Raw genomic sequence first — 19,540 nt, 5'->3', positions numbered from 1 at the left:
CAGGCAACCAGGTCGGTCGTCGCGGTTGTGTTGGCAGAGCACGAATGGTGGGAACAATTCACCGACTGGCAGCGACAATCATTCCGAGCGCCAACGTTCAGACGTCCGGGCAAGTCCCAACAGTGGATGCAACAAGAAACAAATAGTTATCAATCAATTGTTGCGGGTGGAGTATCAATTCATCACATGGTATTCATATATTCATAGGGCACACAGCAACGAGACTCAGACTCAAATTCAAAGCTCAAAGTCGACCACTTTCGGCTCTTCGCGTGGTATAATCGGTCCTAGATCAACGACCGTGTAGAAAGCAAATGTTTTCACATCTGGTTGTTGCAGGGAGGAGGCCTGCTTCGACGAACCGGATTTGACTGGTGAATCCGTCGTCGGACTAACGCACGAACCAGTTCAGAGAAGACCGAAAGAGTGCTAGTTGATGGACTTACTCATCCAAAGCGCCGCCTTCGTCCGACCGGTATGTGTAGGTGACAAGCATGTTAAACTGCATGGAGGTTTGAGTAAGCAAGGAACCTCGGAATCCCGGAATCGAGTCAGAGGGAGTCATATCACGGACTTTAACATTACCCTTCGCCTCCTTGCCAATCACGACTTCACCGCCAACAACGGTGACATTCGCTCTTTTTTCCAATACACCAACGTTCTTTGTTTTCGTCTTCGCTTCTTTTTCGCGTGCAGCACGGCCGAGAGCACCATAGCCCGTCCCTCCCAGACCAAGACTTTCGTCGTCAAACATGTCTTCGTCGTCATCGTACTCCCAGGCTTCCGCAAACGCGGCGACAGCGAAGAAAGAAGTTGGCAATGAAATGGCGAAGGGTGGCCTCCGCGCCTTCTCTGGAACACTGGGGCTATCTTTAGAAGCTGTCTCCGCGGCGCTAGCACTGGTGATCGCAGTCACTGGCGTTGCTGTAGAGGATTGTACGCGTTGAACGGAAAGCTTAACTTGTATTGGATCATACAAGGGGTTGGTGAACGCCAGATGAAACGGATATGTCTTCCCCGCGTTCATCCCACCTTGGCTTTCCAAACTCTTCTCGTCCTCGGCTTGGGGAGCAGCTGTTGATCTTCCAAGGGTCCTCTTCGCATCCTGGGGAGTCGGACGAGCGTTCTGAACGTGAGGGAGTGTGATGACGATCGCCGGCAGATAATTCGCAGCCATGAGTTTGATCTTAAATCGCACAGACTGAGCCTTCTGCTCAGGCTTGATGAGAATATGAGTGCATGCAGGACATCGTTTCGTTCGTTTGGCATGGAGGGGGACACGAAGAGGCTTCAAGTCACTAGAAGATAAGGTTGGCACGACCGACGCAATCAATCGGGTTGGATACGCACTCGACCTTGAAAGACGACATCCAACTTAATTCCCATCTTTGCTCTATACTCGCTACCTCGTACGGGCTTTCGAGATGTTGCATCAGCTCCACATCGCGCTCCCCACCACCGCCTAAACTTGCTGCTGACACGACATCCATCCTGCTTTTGTATACCGGAAATTCGTCCTTGTTGGCCGTCCTGTCCCTACCCGGCCGACCTGGAGTGCGCCCATGAGCATTATTGTACCTACCCATCCCAGGAACATCGCGACTGAGCGCGGCCGACGCACCGGCCATCGCGGTAGACTGGTGTGTATGCGCATGGATATGTGGAGGATAGCCCGAAGTCGACGCGGCTAACGACGATGCGCGTATGAAAGGCTCGAAATGTTCGCGAAGTCTATCAAATTCGAGGGCCTCTGGAGCTGATTCTTCCGTTTTGTGCAATTGGGCTGAGAAGCCGCCATAAGTTCTAAACGGAATATAGATCCAATTCACTGGACCACGTACCAGCAAGGCCTGTCGGTTTCTCAAACGTGATCCCCACTTCTGCCGAGTCCCATCTACAATGATTGCAGTACAGAAAGAAAGGTGCCTCCCCCGTTCCGGACACATTTCCATACATCTCCGGCGGGTCAGAAGGCACAACGCTCAGCGTATTCATACAGTTCGGGCACTGAAAGCAGTTCCTGGCACATCGATTCTTCTCCGCGCGAACACTTGCGCTAGGGACTTCAAAAAGACAGTTCGGGCAGTAGTAGCCACTGACTTCGACAGAGACACAGCGGTTGCAGCGTACGGCGTCGCATTCTTCGCAGAAAAAGAGGGTGTGCAGGGGATGGAAGCTATGCGATGAAGACGGCAGGTGAGGTGGTGGTGGGACTGCCGTCTGGGACAAGCATGGGCAGTGGTAGTGAATGCTGGGTCCCATTGTCAAGGCGAGCGGCAAAATGAAGTTTACGCTTCCGATAGGGGTATCGAGGGGTATCAGGTGATGTACAGATCAGGGGCTAGGGTCTTTGGAATCCCACGCTCCCCCTATAGACCCTATCAATCCCTGTTCGCACAGAACCATAGAAGCTCACTCTGCAAGCACTCGAGCATTGAGCAGCTCGACTTCCGAAATGCTAGCAAATCTAGCCATGAACGTTCCATTTTATGGACTTACCGATATCGTATATTATAGTCATGGTCACGATTTGTATTACGTTGTAATAAAGTCAATAGGGCTGCACTTTTGACCTCTCTACCTTCGACCATGTATCTGACGCCTCACTTTGAGAGAGGACCACGAGTAATCACTAATACAAGTATTCATTCGTGCATATCTGCAAGCCGTAGACATATAACGCATAGTAGAACTCGGAATGTATCACATTCACTTGCTTGCTCTGGAACGTTTACACTCGACATCTAATAGTAAGTTCTATTTGAATTGAGAGCATTTGTACTCCGCTCTCGCATAGTAAATACTCAGTATTCAAGAAATACCCTTCCAACGCGCTGCTTAAAAGTTAAAAAGGTATTGGCGACTGCAAATGGTACACTGAATACCAAGGACAGCGTCAAAGAGGAGTCACTGTTAGGGAAGCATAGGTCAGTGCATGAAGCCTGCGCATGATGTCCGAGGCAAGCCTCAAGGCAGCGCAGACTCAGAGGGCTGATTGAAGCCCGAACCGCACCGCTGATCTTCCTCAAAAATTCCGATCATCCTCGCAACCTCGCTTTCATCTGACCAGCACTCCATACACCAGCAGGATCATTAGATACCCTAGCATCCCCCCGGTACACAGTCAGTCAAGTCTGAATCGCCCTCAAAACTCAGATGACTGTGACGATACCCAAGCCAGACGCCGAACATACCGTATTCCATGCGGGGTTAAAAGAAAAAGATGGGAATGTCGTGGGTGAGACTGAGGAAAATCCAGTGGTCACAAGCACACGATATGCTTTTGAGGTTCGTCGGTCTAGTGATAGCCTTCTCGGATTCCCAACTTGCTTATTTATACTTTCTTTCGTAGAAAACCGATTTGGTGCGCGTCAGCGATGGGGGAATCAAATCAGCCGCTCTATACGTGCGTCTTTAGAGACCCGAGAGGGATCGGGCTGACGCACAACCCTGACTTCAGATCTACCACAACCTCAAAGTCCAATCATACACTCCTCGAACTTGGCGCACGCACCCTCTCCACATATGCCCGCCGGAGCCTTACGACCCTTCGGAGCCCCTCAACAAATCCGTTTTCGACTGGATCTTCTTAATCTCGTCTCTTAACTTCAATTTCTGGTCTGAGAAAGAGGGGAGCGAAGAAAGGTTTGGGGTCGAGTGGCAGGAGGGATGGGAGGGAGCGGCGGCCACGAATAGGATGGTCCATACAGGCTACTGGAGCCTAGTAGCCGCCCTGAATCGAGGTCAATCTCCTCTTGAAGGAAACGACAGATAGAGGAGCTGAACATTTGACCATTTAGCCATGGCCGACGACGGTATACCAATAACCGATCCGAATTTCTACTCATCAGAAATTCTGTGTCCCGATTCGCTGATCGAACATGTATTCCGACCTGCGCAGGAGTGCTCGGAGACGATTCCTCTCCTCCAAAGTCGCATAGCCATCATGAGAGAGGTTGGCCATATCCTTTGCACAGTGAGTACTTTTGCACCCGTCCAGTCAACCAGAATGTTCAATACAACTTCAGAACTTCGGCGGTTCTTTCAAAGGGTTCAGCGACGCCTTTCAGTCGAGATACAACAACGAAGGGACTGCCCTTCAGCTAGTCAAAATGGTCACGGAGACCTTTCCCTCCTTTCGGGACGAGGTTTGGTACGAAGGACGAAGAGGTCAGACAAATATTGTTTTTCCTCTCAATTTCATTTATGCTGACCGTCTTTACAGTATACCTATGGAAGCGTGCACAAATCCTCGTCGCTGAGACATGGGCAGCGTTCTATCCACCATCGCCGCCATCTCCCTCCAACCCCCATCCACTATTTCCTGGCCCTCGCGGCGCGTCCATCCACCAACTGACCATGTTCGCAGACTACCGCGTCCCTCAGATCCTCCACCATCTTCGCATACTCGAATACCCTCCTTCCCTCCTCTCCCTACTGCACGCCGGGGCCACCCTCGAGTATGGGTCGCGCGAGGAATTGAGCTTGCGTTCGGCGAGTATAGTGGCTGTGGAACGTGTGCGGGAGGAGATCTGTTGCTTGATGGGGGAGAACGGGGAGGATGAAGATGGAGTGACGAGTGTGCTCATTGATTTCTATCTGTGGGATCTTGCGAAAGAGATTGAGACTGGAGATGGGAACGTCGAAGGAATCCAGACGGTCGCAGTAGCACCCATTCACAGGACAAGGAGTATTTGGTACTGAATGCAATTACGTGAGGGTGATACAGAGCATGGCAAGAATTTATAGTCCAAGGCGATATCTCCCCCTAAGGCTATCTTTTCTTTATAACGTCTATGGGTGACGACGCCTGAGGGAGGCATTAGCGATGGAGACGCGATAGTTCTGATAAATGAGGATCCTCACTTCATTCGTCGCGACTCTACGACTCTTGATGATCAGTTCAGCTTCATCCCAGAGCGTATTCCCGCTCCCGAATTTTGCCCAGTCGCTCCAAAGATCATCTGGCTGACGATAAATATACGGAACCGAGACTTCAAAGTGTTCTGAAGCCGCGAACACGATGCGCTGATCAAGTTCACCCGACGCGATTGTCTTCTTTCTGGCGAGGTCATCCCCGTCCGGCCATTCCTCGAACAGGACGCAGACTTGAAGGCTGGGCGGGAAATTCGCGATCAAGCAAGAGATGTCCGAGTCGACTTTCGGGAGATCTGTGCACAAGTGGGTGAGGCGCGGCAATCTGGCGAACAACCAGTACCAGGTCGTGCCCTCTGCGACAATCAGGTCAAGATGGGTCAACTGCACGAAGGCTGGAGGGAGCGGGCCGTCAAGAGCGGGGAATAGGGTCGGGAAGCAGGACAGGCGGCGCAGACCCTTGTTGTAGGAAAGGTCGATGGCTTCGTCGTTCCAGACCAGAAGGCTGACAAGATTGGGGCAGAGGGGGAGGATCTCGATGATACTTTGGATTCTGAATCGGTGTGGCAAGGTAAGTTCCTGTACCAGCAATGCTAACTCGGGCGATTTGACCAGCGTTCGCCTCAGCAAAGGCAGTCCGGTGGATATGTAGTCTGAGTCGAACGTGATCGAACGGTAGAGCTGTCGATAACACCTATGGGCACAGACATGTTAACCAATGTAGCGCAGCCTGAAGGCCTCCACATCCAGTGGAAAACGCGGAATTCACCAGTTCTTGAACCTTCGACACACCCACAAGACAGTTGGAAGCTGCTTCGGGGGTGTTGATTTACCCAAGACGAAATCAGACATGATTGCTTCGACACAGAGGCGCTCTACGTCTAGTGGAACATCAGGCATTTTGCTCGTGGTCACTGGTGATGGTGTTGAAAGAGCAAAGAGGTAAACTCCCATTATACAGCGCGTCAAAGCTTAAACATATAGACCCGACTTTGATAGTCCGCTTCAGCTTAGGGAAAGTACAATGAAAATCTCCACCTGGATGACAAAACATACAATTCGGTTGGTGGTAGTTCTGACGATGGCGGGGGTCGACTATAAAGTAAGTAATATACGAAGATAATAATGATAAAGGCTGGACAAGATACTATCGGCGTCGGCCGCTGCGCGTGCTCTGAAATTTGGACGTCTCTCTCCGTAACCGTCTGCACAAAGTCAGCACGAAACACTCAAAGGGGGTAAGAATGCGGACGCACCGACTGGCCCTTTCTCTCTCAATCTCCCTCTTTTCGACCTCCTCCGAACTCAACACCTCAAACTTCGTCCTGAAATCTTCTATGTCCGCCCAATCCCTCCACGCGCTCTTGAGCGTCTTCGGTCCCCTGCCGTCTTTCCCAGACCTACTCCATCCGAGCCCCAAGCCGGTTTTGTCCTTCATTAGGCCTGCCCCACTCTTATCCCGTTGTACGGCCCCACCAGCAAGAACAGACCCCGCTCGAGCGTGTTCTTCTTGTTCTGAGCTGCCTATAACTCCCCATTCGATCGCATCCTTTTTATGCTTGATGAGCTCTTCGTGTATGGCGTGGGCTATCAGAGGTACGGCCTCCCCGGTCAAGCCGAGTTCCATGCAGAGCTTTTGTGAAAATACTTCGGGCGTAAGTGGGGACAGAAGATCCCACTCGATGTGATCTTGGAGGTGATGATTTGCTATTTGGACGTCGATCTAACATCACTTTAGTATTAGTCTCTGAAGTAGACAGGGTCAAGGCAAGGAGGGGACTTGGACTCACGCTAACGATCACTCTGCAGTCGGGGATTTCTTCGCCCTCGCCCTCAACATCTAGGTCCATAGCCCCATCCATGCCAATTTCCATAGACGCTACTCCTTCGTGATCTTCCAACTGTGCACGAATCTGGTTGGTCACAGTGTCAACCCAAGGAACTGGCGACAGGTCGAGGTCGGCGCAAAATATCTTCGCGAACGTCTCGGGTTTCGTCAGTGTGTCGTTGAGGTTCCATACAAAGCAATCCCGTATGCGATGCGTGTCTGTCTCGAATTCGACGCGTATTGGGACGAGTGCCGGCGTCCGTTTAGCATGAGCTTCCAATTGTTCATGCGTCCTACAATGTCTATCAGCTGTCTATCCGCGTCGATGTCAGTATTCACTCACGCGTACTCGTGCGCAGTTGCCGCTACAATTCTTGGCTTGATGAACCTCTCCGGTGGTACCATGCCTAGGTAGCTTCGATCGAGTTCGGTGCTCTGTTTCGGTGGTGCCACAGGGACCGGCGTGGATGTTCCTGTTTGCGGGTTGCCAGTCCGCCGGGATTGGCGAATAGATGTTCTCGTTCCACCACTAGCCACAAAATCCGAGTCGTCCGACTCTAGTTCGCCAGCATCGGGAAGGTCGTCCCCGGAGCCAGGGTCCGCATAGTTCACCACGCCCCCCCTGCGCGTGGCCGTACGAGTAGCAGTGGAAGACGCCGTGGCAAGGATGGGCTGCATGAGCAGCGTCGTTCCGGTCCGCAGACGCGACGAGTATGTCGAGTAGACAGCCTGCCTCGTAGTCGGGAGAATGGATCGACGAGTAGGGGGTTGCGGGATAGGAATTGGGAGCGCGGGGATTTGCTGCGCTAGGAGGTATGCTTGCTGGGGCTGATATGGAGTAGGGGTAGCATTCGTTACGTTCATGGGTTTATTGGCTCGAGAGCGAGAGCCGCGCGTAACAGCCCCGGATTTGGGGGCTGGCGTCGGCGTTGACGACCAAGTATGCAGATTCTTCATGTACACTCCGGTTGTCGCGTCAATCTCGGTGCCATCGAGGCTTGCAGTATCGGAAACTCACCTTTTGAATTTGCTTGCTGAGGTACCGGTGCAGCGTAGCCTATTTGCTGGCTGGCGTTCTGCAAGCTGGAAATTGTTTGCTGCAATTGGATGTCGGACAAATTTGTATACTGAGTTGGGAAGGAAGATGACATTCTTGCAGTAGCCTGGTTTGGAAATGTGGGTGAAATGTACGTGGGAGTGGATCACAGAGTCCCCTTCAGCCTTTGACGAAGTAATTCTCTCCAGAGTACCGTCGGTATTCCTCTGGATCGATGCTGGCGACACGGCGAACCACTTTGGATGGGAAATGACCGTCAAAAAGCCCGAGATATGGCGGAAGTTAGGTCCAAATGCCGGGCGCCTATATTGGCGCCAGAATGGCTAGCCGACGCGCTGCGCGACGGCGCGGCAACACGCTTTCTTCAAGTTCCAACATGTTACCGCGAATACGACATTGCTGCTGTTTGGATGCTACGCTGAGAAGTATTGCCTCGCAAAGATGCGCCTCCTCTACTGCGTCAAGACAGAATCTAGGTCCTAACGACGGCATCCTGGAGGTACTCGAGCAAAGTGAGTTTTTCATTCAACATGGTCGAGTATTTCTCGCTGAGAAACTTGTGTCGACAATTGGAAAGATATGCAGGAAGAGGCCACAAAGCCTGAACGGAATCCATATAAAATACGCGCGTTTTCTACGGCTATCAATGCAGTTAAGCAGCTAGAGCGACCAATAGTCTCAGTGGAAGAAGTTCGATTCGTGCGTAACTTTCTTTGCTTACAATAACAGATATATTGACGTATATTAGCTGAGGGGAGTCGGTCCGGGTATAGCTCGTCGTATACAAGATTATCTTGACGTGCATTCTCCTGTCAGTATGTGCACTACAACTTTCAATGGAATTTGTTTTTCATACCAATGAGTCTTAGGTACCACGTCCAATTCCAACAGTGAAGACATCTGAAAGCTCGCTCTCTGCCTCCGAAGTCGCGAGACTGAAGGAGGACCTCATGTCAATAAGCGGAGTGGGGTACGTCTGATGGTGATATAATCCAATCACGACAGCAATTCTCAAAAGCACAGACCTAAGAAGGCCCAGACGTTGATTGATGCTGGATGCACATGCTTGAACGACCTGAAGCTTCCACAATATCGCTCAAAGCTTAGCAATGCCCAATTAATTGGAATGGACTTCCACGACCATCTACAGGAGTCGGCACAGAGGCACGAAGCTGAAGTAGTGGCGGTGAGTAGCCTTATGGTGTAGATGCGCCCCAGGAACATATACCCCCAGCAGCAGCTTATCCAGGACAGCGTCTCCTCAAAATTCGAAGTTCATTTGGTGGGGGACTAGTAAGTTGCACTCCCATTACTTGCGAACGGTCATATCATCCATCTAGTTAGTCGTCGCGGCGCATCCGCCTCCTCCAGCATTGATATCATGCTTCTGCACCCCTCGCATGTCCACATCCCCACTCCAGCACCCTTTACCTCGGCATCCAAGAAACCATCTCGCTCTCAATCCGTCTTCCACACAGCACCCCCTACCAAATCCTCACGGGCCAACTCGCCCCTCTTGACCCACGTCCTACCGTCGTTGCAAGACCGCGGACTGGTCGCTGCGGCTCTTTCGTTTGGTCTGCAGACGTGGCAAGGCATCGCGCTGGTTCCTGACGGTGAGAGCGGCGGTCGCGAAGATCGGCAGAAGCGGTTGCAGATGATCGGGAAGAAGGAGGGTAATTATAGACGATTGAATATTAGGTTTGCATCTTGAAGGTTACGATAATCCGCCTAGAACTAACCACCTATTTTGATGCTCATCTAGTATGGTTCCTATCAAATCTAGGGGCGCTGCGCTCCTTGCACTCACTGGCGATGCCGAATTTAACCGTCACCTGTACACCAGGGCCACTAAACTCGGTCTGCACCTCAACGAGTACGGCTTATGGCGATGGAATCACGAAGCTTCGACTGAGAGCGACATGAACCCTTTTGACTCAGAGCAGTCGGATAGTCAGTCTATACGAGGCCATTGGGAACTTATTAAAGCGGAGAGTGAAGAAGATATCTTCCTCGAACTGGGATTGGATTACGTCGCGCCAGAACGGAGGAATTATGGGTTCTTGGTGGAGATGCCAGGAAAGAAGAAACGGGGGAAGAAGCTGTCTTCATGACACTCATGCTCAGGGCGCTATCTGTCGTTCGATCTGTCGTTCGATCTGTCGTTCGCCGTCTACGCTCCTTGTAGCCGTCCCCTTCCACCTTTACTGAGCCCCCTGTGGTCTGGCTGCACGAATAGTTCCACATTGATATGGTAATAATAACTGCCCTTATATTGGTCTGATGGACATTCGGGGGAACTTGAAGATAATGACTTGATTGGCCATTAAAGCACTGCGCACCTTCTGTGCTAGTGCACTCAGTACCAAATACTCCTTGTCCTGTGGATGGGTGCTACTGCGACCGTCTGGATTCCTTCGACGTTCCCATCTCCAGTCTCAATCTCTTTCGCAAGATCCCACAGATAGAAATCAATGAGCACACTCGTCACTCCATCTTCATCCTCCCCGTTCTCCCCCATCAAGCAACAGATCTCCTCCCGCACACGTTCCACAGCCACTATACTCGCCGAACGCAAGCTCAATTCCTCGCGCGACCCATACTCGAGGGTGGCCCCGGCGTGCAGTAGGGAGAGGAGGGAAGGAGGGTAGTCGAGGATGCGGAGATGGTGGAGGATCTGAGGGACGCGGTAGTCTGCGAACATGGTCAGTTGGTGGATGCATGCGCCACGGGGGCCGGGAAATAGTGGATGGGGGTTGGAGGGAGATGGCGGCGAGGGTGGATAGAACGCTGCCCATGTCTCGGCGACGAGGATTTGTGCACGCTTCCATAGGTATACTGTAAGACGATCAGCGTAAATGAAATTGAGAGGAAAAACACTATTTGTCTGACCTCTTCGTCCTTCGTACCAAACCTCGTCCCGAAAGGAGGGAAAGGTCTCCGTGACCATTTTGACTAGCTGAAGGGCAGTCCCTTCGTTGTTGTATCTCGACTGAAAGGCGTCCATAAACCCTTTGAAAGAACCACCGAAGTTCTGAGATGGTACTGAGGATTTTAGTGGACTATATGGGCAGAAAGGGTTCTGACCATGCAAAGGATATGCCCGACCTCCCTCATGATGGCTATGCGACTTTGGAGTAGAGGAATCGTCTCCGAGCACCCCTCCACAGGTCGGAATATATGTTCTATTAGTGAATCCGGGCAAAGAATATCTGAGGAATAGAATTTCGGATCGGTTATTGGTATACCATCGTCGGCCACGGCTAGTTTTGACAGATTCAGTCCCACCGCTTGTTACTCACATCGCAATACTCGCCTCGATTTAGCGCCACTACTAGACTCCAGTAGCCTGTATGGACTTTTATCCTCTCAGCAGCAGGTCCCTCCCATCCTTCTCGCCACTCGACTCCGTACCTATCTTCGTCCCCTCTCTCTGACCAAAAGCTGAAATTGAGTGCTGCGATCAAGAAGGTCCAGTCAAGGACAGATTTATTGAAGGGGTCCGATGGGTTGAACGGCTCCGGTGGACATATATGGAGAGGGTGCGAGCGCCTTGAAGTTCGCGGGGTGTATGACCGAACCTTGAGATTGTGGTATATCTAGAGTCAATGCTGTGCGTCACCCGGATGCCTCTCGAGTCCGAGCATGGATCGAACGCACGTATCGGGCAGCTATTTTCACACCGTCGTCGCTGACATGCACCAAGTTGGTTTTCTAGGACAGAAAGTATAAGTCGGGAATCCGCATGCAAGTCTACCACAAACCTGAAATGCATATTCCGTACTAGCGATTACGGGGTTTTCTTCGGTCTGTCCATTGCCAATGTCTTCATCCTTTTCCTTTGACCTTGAATAGGATATATGTTCGGAGGCTGGTTTGAGTATCGTCACAGTCATTTGAATTTTGAGGGCGATTCGTAATTGACGGACTGGCCAATAAATGTATTAGTTAGGTATCCAGTGGCAACAGTACCTGTATCAGTGCTGCTTACTGACTGAAGGAGAGGGAGGTTTGGGGATGTTAATCGAGCTTCCCCTCCAATTGCCTTGAGGCCTTCTCGATTACGCCTCGGGTATCACTGACCTTTAAGCTTCCCGTACTCCTCTTTGACACAGTTCCTATCGAACGCATTCGCACCGCTGTTCGGTATTTAGTATACTATGTGCCCGTTGCATCGATCCCCTATGTCTTGGACGCGATTTCTCCCATAAGCAGCGCAGCTGGAAGGGTGCTTGGCGTACTAGCCGGACATCGCGTCTCGAATATAGCCGTCTCCAATTGTCGCAGATTCGTACCATTGTACACTTCTATTACCAGCCGATCTTGGACTTGCTACAAATGGGACTAAGGAACGTTTTACCCGCCCGCAATAATGGATTGAACACTTCGCTCTACTTCGCAGTCATCTTGCTGCTACTTTTGAGACGATTCTTGTATCTTCCAATTTGTCGTGCTGGGGGAGGGAGCTAAGTCCTTCGTAACCGGCAAGAGAAGACAATCCAGCCCATCTTCAACACGGCCAACGTTGCGTAGAGACACGATTTCAAAGGCAGATATCGCATGGTGGATCCGCATGTCCGGGATCCCGACAAGCTATAGCGAGCGCAGGATCTTGTATCGGTCGAGACAGTTTAAAACCCAGCTAGGTGCCAAGTAAATATCTCCATCGCGCCACAGTTGCAGCTGGCGGGTGTATGTACTGAGATGTGGAGCGGGAAGGAGAGTTGGCCGCTGCATTGTCTTTAACGATGTACTTGCTTGAATTCCCTCTCATGCAGAAATCCACAGGCCAGACTGTTGACATTGTCACCAGGTGCTATCCACATCTCTACCGTTCAATTGCGCTCAGCGCGGCAGACAATGACACATCTGTGGGACTGTCTTTGCTAAGACGGACGCTGGTCGAATTTCCCGAGTTGGCGTCACTGGTACAGGAACTCACTCTACCGCATCATTCAGCAGTCAGCGACGTCGAAGAGATCGTCCCTCTCTGCCGCAACCTAATTAGCCTTCTGGTCTGGAATAACAAAACCTCAGTAGACCTTTCCAACCACAAGGCTCTGCGCCGCCTGTCCTGCTTCCCAACCCCATTCCCTTCGGCTCTGGGGGGCCCGCCCCCGCCAAACTTCGTCCATTTGACCCATCTCGGTATATTAATCTCGGAGGGCTCAACCTGGTACCCGCAGCTCTCCAGATTGATAAACCTCACACATTTATCCACAGATCTTCCGTCGGTCCACTCGGACCTTCTCTGCTTGGTCGAACATTTCCCTCCAAGCCTTTGTGTCTGCGTCCTTTTTGAGGAGTGGCCATGGGTAGATGTCCGAATGATGTCCATCGCTTCAGGTGAAGTGGACCGACGCATCGTGTTTTCAACCTCCGAGACCGACATCGACCTCCCGGTTCCATATATATGCCGTCCGACAGAAGATCTTTGGAGAGACTGGGCAAGACGTGGAAACGGGAATACTCTCTGGGATGAAGCTGAATCGATCATCAAGAACCGTAGGGTCGCAACAAATTAGTGAGGGTTCTCGCCCACTGAATCTCAGGCATTCGTCGCTGAGATGCCCTTGAGAATGGTTAATCCAGGGACTCCCAGGGAATCTGTTACGATGTAATATGACCATACGTCTTGAGCTTGAGTGGTCAAGACGCACCGGCGTTGAAGGGGAGATTTTGTGTAGAATCTTGCCAGTCGCGGAATCCGGAGGCTTTAAATCCTAGAAGGCGAGCTGCTTAAAGCTTAAGAGAAACGTCCCATGCTTGGAGTGAACTCGCATGGTATGGTTTGGGGCAGACAGGGGTTGATAGGGTCTATAGGGAAATCGTGGGATTCTGAAGACGAACTTCATCTAATTAGACCGTGTCACCGCCGCTCAGCTATCTCCGTGAGTTGTTTTCTTTTAGTTTACAGAGTACGGTAAATTTTTAGCAAACCACGCAACCCGGTAGAAATGTTCGATTTCCCAACAGTCCCAACAGAAATAGAGCGCCTCTGCGTCGAAACCGCGATATCTGATATCGTCTGGGATTGTGCAGGATGTCCGGACGTGATTCCTGCCCTAATTCTGACATGCAAACGATTCAAGACATGGTGAAAATTTCCACTATTCATCTCAACGGATCAATCGATTTACCTGGACGAACTTTAGGTGCTATCCCTACATATATCGGTCCATTCGAATTGAGGACGAGGACAAAATACCTCTGCTCCGACGAACCCTTCTTGAATCGCCTTCGCTAGCTTCACTGGTCCAGGTACTGATCTTACCGGACGAGGCCCAACTTGACGACGTCCTTAGCATCGTCCCCCTCTGTCACAATCTGACCAGTCTTATGTACTGGCAAACTGAGTTCCATGGTGAAGTCGTCGCTCTCCGGGAACACAACGCTCTGCGTCGCTTATGCTGCTTCTTCGACCTTTTCTTCTCAAAACCCAACGACTGGAACCCTTCTCCTTTCATGCAGTTGACTCATCTTGACCTCGCTACCCACGATGAAAGCTGGTATCCAGCACTCGCGACATTGACCAACCTCTCATACTTATTTATCGAACTCGTCCCTGATACTTACGATCTCCCCCTGCTCGCCGAACACCTTCCGGTTAACCTAAGAGTCTGCGTATTGTTTATCAACCAACGTTGGTCGGAAGGGGACGTTGTCAACGTCAAGCCATACGCGTCTGGCGAAGTGGATAAGCGTATTGTGCTCGGCTCCTTTTATGACGCCGGTCTTTCTACTCAGTACGTCCATCGTACTATAGCGGAAGTGCGTTTGGAGTGGACAACATACGCAAGAGGGCGGAGCTTTTGGGAGGAAGCCGAATCAATCGTGAATCAACGCAGTGTGCTGAAGGAAAGTTGACCCTTCCCTCGCCTGTCCTAGCATTCTTTCATTCAAGTTGTTTACATAGGACTTTGTAACCGAAATCACACAGAGGGCTAGTGTCATTCAGCAGGAGAATAGTGCTGTTCAATGTTGTCCCTAGCGCACATTAGTTCCAAGCCACGACGAAGGCCTTGCTTGGTCGGCCAATCAGCTGGTCTATACTCCAACCCTCTCATGTTGCCAGACAGAAATGCTGCTAATTGCTCGCATTCGCCAAACGCCGTTGGTCTTCGCATTCTTCACGCGATGTCAACTATCTCCCGTCTCATCTGAGCTATTCAAACTGGTCAGGTTTGCAGCACTAGTATTTGGCATTTCAACTCAACCTTGTATCAAGTAAGCCGCATTATACACATATATAGCTGAATGGGCGTTTGAAGTGGCTCCGTTTAGTCTAAGCCCTCTACATGTTCACAAGTTACATGCAACGCTCATGTTAGCACTTCCCCACATGAGCTGAGACTGCTTAGTAGTGCCTGTTAAAAGGCCCTCTAGTTTCCAGCTTATCCTCACTCCCCACCGAACAAGACCCTGTTCATAGGATGTTCGCTCAAGGTCACTTTAATTCTGACGCTTCGAAATTTCACTAATCATAATACCTCCCTCCCAGGAATCCTTTTCCTGCTCCTCGCCCTCGGTCTGGTCCAGGCTCAACGACCAGGTCTTGTGTATCCCTTCGTCCGGGATCCTATGAGCTGACTCCTGAGACTCTGTCTGTACGGAAATTTAGGTTGCACGGCGCCGACACCTTCGCCGGGTAATGGAACCTGTGGTGCAGCGACGGCTACTCCGACGATCGCCCAACCCTTGGGCCTCGAGATCTCGAAGTGGATTTGGACTGGGGAAAATGCAGTACCCGCCGGTCCCAATCCCCCCGGTTCCCGTGCATTCCGCAAAACGTTCACGTCGCAATGCGGGAAATGTGCCGTTAGTGCAAAGATCTTGATCACAGCGTCAGTCATAACTCCCTTCCCTGCTCGCACATACTAATTTGCCTCGTCGATGTTGTAGGGACAATTCCTACAAGCTCTTCGTGAACGGAAACCCCATCGGCACAGGGGCCAACTTCACCGACGCCGAAGTATACTACGTCGCTCTGCAGCCGTCGTCAAACCTCTTCGCTGTTGAGGTCACCAACACGGAAGAGGGCCCTGCCGCACTCATCGCCAGCATCCTTGTCCAATACTCCGACGGTTCTACGGAGACTGTCATCACCGATGAGACATGGAGAAGGTTCCTCGGCTCTCCCAAAGGCTTCGAGCTCCCAACCACCACCGATCTGAGCAAGTGGGGCTTCGCTACTTTCCAGGGCTTGTATGGTGTGGCACCCTGGGGAAAGACGGTCGTGCCGCCCGCATTGTCGGTCAAGGACGCTGTGGTCATCTGGACGGGGAAGTTTGACAACAAGACTGGTGTCGCGCCAACGGTTGCACGGGCTTTCCGGAAGACAGTCGTGACGCCAGGGTGCACGAAGCGCGCCGTCAGCGCGACAGCCGTCATCTTTGTGTACGTCCTCATCGCCATCTTCGTGGATAACCCGTGCTGAATGAAGTCACAGTGACAACCAATTCATCTTCTACATCAACGGCGCGGTGGTTGGCTCCTTCGCTAGTTGGCGCGAGGCCAGGGTCTACCATATCCAGGTCCTCGACCCCGACGTTAACGTGTTCGCGCTCAACGGCAAAAATACCGGAGGACCGGCGGCATTCCAGGGCGTAATCCAAATCCTATACGACGATGGAACGTCCGATACAATCGTCACCGACACCACGTGGAAGGCCCAAGAAAAGGTGACCGCAGGTTTCGAGTCCCCCAAGTTAGACGACTCGAAATGGGTCAACGCAACATCAATGGGGCGCGCAATCACGTACAGAGTTCCTTCGGCGTAGTCGAAATTATAGAGTACCCCATGACTTCAATATAGCGCAACTTGGATGATGGTTGGATGGAAGATTTGATCATATAGTCTTTCATTCCTTTCCCACCTATAGAAGTAGTCAGTTGTATGAAATATCACTGAATGGGGACGAACGTGGGCAGACAGGATTCAAGCCGCCGAATGTTGACGGACTGGGGCAAACCAAGTTACACAACTACAGCTATCAATGACATCCTGAAAGGTACAATTAGGTTGGTACAATTAACGACAGACGACCACGCCGGGTCGATATCCAGAGACTCGAGAGAGGGGGGTACACAGTAAAAATACACGTAAGGGATGTGGCCTGTGATCTACGAAGATGTATATGAGATCAGTGTGCGATGTTCGTACGCGGCCATCACGATAAAGATGTTAGTGCTGGGTAAGGGTAACCTCGTGTGTGCGAAGCCCTTACCACATGAGATGAGATAAAAATATAAATGACTACGAGGGTGTATGGTAGTCCGTGAAGCGTTCTATGCTGAGTCGAGAACTTGAGGGTATCATTCATTGTCTAGATTGTCCGCTGATAGAGAGGCTCGACATCAGTACGATCAGTGCCTCTGGACGAAGATAACTTACAGGAGCCATCCCCCATTCACGATCCATCGATTCCAATCTCTTATGCATCGCCTGTCTGCACCGCGAACAAGTGACATGCCGAACAAGGGGGCGGAAGGTCCCATCAATAGTCTGAGCAGACACACCTATGGGAAACGGTGAGTTAGCTGGTTACATATATCTTGAAGAAAGCAGTCGCGCGGGTACGCACCAGGTCCTGCGGTGCATATTATATACGCCGCTGCCAGAGCCCACGCCCGTTTCAACGAAGCCTGATCTTCCGCGCTGCACCGATCTTCTGACGCACGGTCAATCAGGTGCCCCTCAGGAGCGGTACACACGATCTTTCTCAAGGCCTCCAATCTGCGTTTGTGCATCCCCACCAGACGCATGAGATACATGCCGCCCATTTTCCGCCCCATCTCCGGGACCAGCCCCAGCCTCCCACCAATGGGTTCGCCGTCGTCTGTCGGACATAGATCGAGCCCATGAAGATAGAGAGACGCGGTTTTAGTAAGCGGGTAGAAGTCAATGGATGCGGCGAGAGCGTACACCTCAACCGGATAAAGAGGGGCGTTGGCCGTCAAAAGCGCGAATAACGACGGCTCGCGGGGGTGGATATCTGATAGTGCGTCGTTCACGCGGGGCGAAGATAGTGCTAGCGCAGAGCCTTGCATGCCGTGGTTCACGTCGACGCCGTATACATTGTGGAGGCGATCGACAGCTTGCGAAAGGATGTGGAACGGGGGGGAGTGATGGGCGGGCGAGATGTCGTATATGAAATGGAGCATGATGTTCAATACCTGCGACTGATCGGGCAACATCACGAATTCGATTTCTGCATCTGTATCTGCGTCCGTCGCGCCTCGCTCAGTTTCCCGTGGGTTGTTCCAAGGCAGAAAGCCACACAGGTTATTATTCGATGCGGAGCGTAAAACCGAGGAATGGACGTAGAAGAACACGGAATCAGCAGAGAGCAGGACGAGGTCCGGCTCGAGGTCGCCACAATTCCTGGCTGCTGGGTGAAACGACGTTGAAAGCGAGACAAATGCGCCAGGTGCTTCGATCTCTTTTGAGGGACGTTGCGTATGTTCCGAAGACGCTATCAGGTCGTGTTCGTTGCTCTCCGATGGGGGTACCATGCATATTGATGGTGATGTGAGCGGGGTATACTATATCGCACTCCTCGCATAAGTCAACTCTTCAATTAAATAAGAACCAGACTCACGGGCGGTGTGGGTATTTCACCAGCACTCCCCTCCCGTTGGTTATAACATGTATCCATGGACGCGGGGGATAAGATATGCTGGAATATTGCCTCGAGTTCTGATTCAGTGGCCATCTCATCCGACGTGTTCATTATTGTGGGCGCCAGTGGCTGAAACGAGCGGAAGAAGAAGGGAGTTGGCCGGGAGATAGTGGTCGAGAAGAAAGAAGGAACGGAGTTTCGCCCAGGTTTGACCTGCTCTGACCTGGGATACAGAACTTACATATAGGACTGGAGGTTGCTCGCCATAGGCTGGCTATAGATTGAGTATTGAGAGCCGGTAGAAATCGAGGGTGTGCTAGGCCGGCCCATCGCACCCTATATATACCCTGATCCCAGCGATTGCGCTTATTGGCTCAGGTCGTCCACACTGCTACGTCGCTGCGCGTCTCGCATGTATCGAGAGGGTTTCCCCGTTCTCTTATGCAATTGGTCAAGCGGACGGGTACCCGCGTGGTGGTCGCCTTCCGGGTTTGTACGTACATCGTCCAAGGACGAACCGAGAATTCATACAAGTTCATCAATATTTTCGTCGGAGTGCTGGAGCGCTACTCAATCTCAGCCCAGCAAGAATAGTTGAATGCTTTACCAGAGACTAAGCGAAAATCATCACTAGCTACACTGACACCTGTCTCGAGTGCCACCCCTTCAGATGAGGCGGGAATTTCACAAGGATAAAATCGGGAATCGGTGGTAAGCCCCCATCCTTGCTGACAAGATTTCCTGGTACTTTGACAATGTCAAAAGTACATTCATCTCAATCGCAAGAAGCGAGCCAGCGTATGTTGCATCTACGTGATTAGCTAGTGTTGTCTTAGAGAGAGCATTCGGAGTGACAGTCGGCGGAAAGAGAGGCAACGAGCATACCGAAGATGTCTCCCTATATTGACAATAGTGATGGTAGATCAGCTAATGGTGATGAGGCGGATCCTGCCAACTCGACGTTCGGAACAAAGCAATAATGCGTGGCAAATCGAATCAATGGAGGGGTTGGTCATGCCGAGTTCGACGCAGATCAACGAGGGCGCAAGTACGGGTCACCACTGAGGTCAGGTCTGTTTTTGCCGTGGTTGCCAGGTCCTCGCGCCCAAGGGGTTAGTTATTCAATGAGAATGGAAACGCTAGCAGCAAAGACTTGCG

The 19,540-nt window shown here is 51.5% G+C and overlaps 10 protein-coding genes across 10 annotated transcripts; 5 read left to right on the top strand and 5 right to left on the bottom strand.

The window, feature by feature from the left end:
• Positions 1-237: 237 nt before the first annotated feature.
• Positions 238-1,995, bottom strand: PC9H_010991 (uncharacterized protein; the record flags this gene model as incomplete). The annotated part of the gene is made up of 5 exons (XM_036780481.1): positions 238-391; positions 447-502; positions 575-1,298; positions 1,351-1,783; positions 1,842-1,995. The coding sequence occupies 5 exons, from the start codon at positions 1,993-1,995 to the stop codon at positions 238-240; spliced, it is 1,521 nt and encodes a 506-aa protein (XP_036627864.1).
• A 1,161-nt stretch (positions 1,996-3,156) lies between these two features.
• PC9H_010990 (uncharacterized protein) lies at positions 3,157-4,704 on the top strand (the record flags this gene model as incomplete). The annotated part of the gene is made up of 6 exons (XM_036780480.1): positions 3,157-3,288; positions 3,353-3,406; positions 3,461-3,743; positions 3,801-3,976; positions 4,029-4,170; positions 4,226-4,704. 6 exons carry the CDS (start codon positions 3,157-3,159, stop codon positions 4,702-4,704), a joined length of 1,266 nt encoding a protein of 421 aa, XP_036627863.1.
• Positions 4,705-4,794: 90 nt separating this feature from the next.
• Positions 4,795-5,775, bottom strand: PC9H_010989 (uncharacterized protein; the record flags this gene model as incomplete). Its single annotated transcript, XM_036780479.1, has 2 exons — positions 4,795-5,569; positions 5,645-5,775. 2 exons carry the CDS (start codon positions 5,773-5,775, stop codon positions 4,795-4,797), a joined length of 906 nt encoding a protein of 301 aa, XP_036627862.1.
• Positions 5,776-6,022: 247 nt separating this feature from the next.
• Positions 6,023-7,567, bottom strand: SFH1 (Chromatin structure remodeling complex protein sfh1; the record flags this gene model as incomplete). Its single annotated transcript, XM_036780478.1, has 4 exons — positions 6,023-6,080; positions 6,132-6,598; positions 6,666-6,996; positions 7,047-7,567. The coding sequence occupies 4 exons, from the start codon at positions 7,565-7,567 to the stop codon at positions 6,023-6,025; spliced, it is 1,377 nt and encodes a 458-aa protein (XP_036627861.1).
• Positions 7,568-8,079: 512 nt separating this feature from the next.
• On the top strand, positions 8,080-9,874 carry PC9H_010987 (uncharacterized protein; the record flags this gene model as incomplete). Its single annotated transcript, XM_036780477.1, has 8 exons — positions 8,080-8,272; positions 8,338-8,459; positions 8,509-8,571; positions 8,630-8,730; positions 8,784-8,946; positions 8,998-9,053; positions 9,105-9,461; positions 9,526-9,874. 8 exons carry the CDS (start codon positions 8,080-8,082, stop codon positions 9,872-9,874), a joined length of 1,404 nt encoding a protein of 467 aa, XP_036627860.1.
• A 245-nt stretch (positions 9,875-10,119) lies between these two features.
• PC9H_010986 (uncharacterized protein) lies at positions 10,120-11,656 on the bottom strand (the record flags this gene model as incomplete). The annotated part of the gene is made up of 7 exons (XM_036780476.1): positions 10,120-10,598; positions 10,653-10,794; positions 10,848-11,023; positions 11,063-11,118; positions 11,175-11,359; positions 11,421-11,474; positions 11,525-11,656. 7 exons carry the CDS (start codon positions 11,654-11,656, stop codon positions 10,120-10,122), a joined length of 1,224 nt encoding a protein of 407 aa, XP_036627859.1.
• An 876-nt stretch (positions 11,657-12,532) lies between these two features.
• PC9H_010985 (uncharacterized protein) lies at positions 12,533-13,285 on the top strand (the record flags this gene model as incomplete). Its single annotated transcript, XM_036780475.1, has 1 exon — positions 12,533-13,285. One exon carries the CDS (start codon positions 12,533-12,535, stop codon positions 13,283-13,285), a length of 753 nt encoding a protein of 250 aa, XP_036627858.1.
• An 814-nt stretch (positions 13,286-14,099) lies between these two features.
• On the top strand, positions 14,100-14,627 carry PC9H_010984 (uncharacterized protein; the record flags this gene model as incomplete). The annotated part of the gene is made up of 1 exon (XM_036780474.1): positions 14,100-14,627. One exon carries the CDS (start codon positions 14,100-14,102, stop codon positions 14,625-14,627), a length of 528 nt encoding a protein of 175 aa, XP_036627857.1.
• A 431-nt stretch (positions 14,628-15,058) lies between these two features.
• On the top strand, positions 15,059-16,540 carry PC9H_010983 (uncharacterized protein; the record flags this gene model as incomplete). The annotated part of the gene is made up of 4 exons (XM_036780473.1): positions 15,059-15,086; positions 15,430-15,604; positions 15,663-16,157; positions 16,210-16,540. 4 exons carry the CDS (start codon positions 15,059-15,061, stop codon positions 16,538-16,540), a joined length of 1,029 nt encoding a protein of 342 aa, XP_036627856.1.
• A 546-nt stretch (positions 16,541-17,086) lies between these two features.
• PC9H_010982 (uncharacterized protein) lies at positions 17,087-18,493 on the bottom strand (the record flags this gene model as incomplete). The annotated part of the gene is made up of 4 exons (XM_036780472.1): positions 17,087-17,098; positions 17,155-17,279; positions 17,345-18,305; positions 18,362-18,493. The coding sequence occupies 4 exons, from the start codon at positions 18,491-18,493 to the stop codon at positions 17,087-17,089; spliced, it is 1,230 nt and encodes a 409-aa protein (XP_036627855.1).
• Positions 18,494-19,540: the final 1,047 nt, after the last annotated feature.

Source organism: Pleurotus ostreatus (assembly GCF_014466165.1).
Source record: "Pleurotus ostreatus strain PC9 chromosome Unknown scaffold_8, whole genome shotgun sequence".
Taxonomy (NCBI): Eukaryota; Fungi; Basidiomycota; class Agaricomycetes; order Agaricales; family Pleurotaceae; genus Pleurotus; species Pleurotus ostreatus.
Note: the sequence above shows the minus strand (reverse complement) of the source record. Positions and strands in the feature narration are given on the sequence as shown.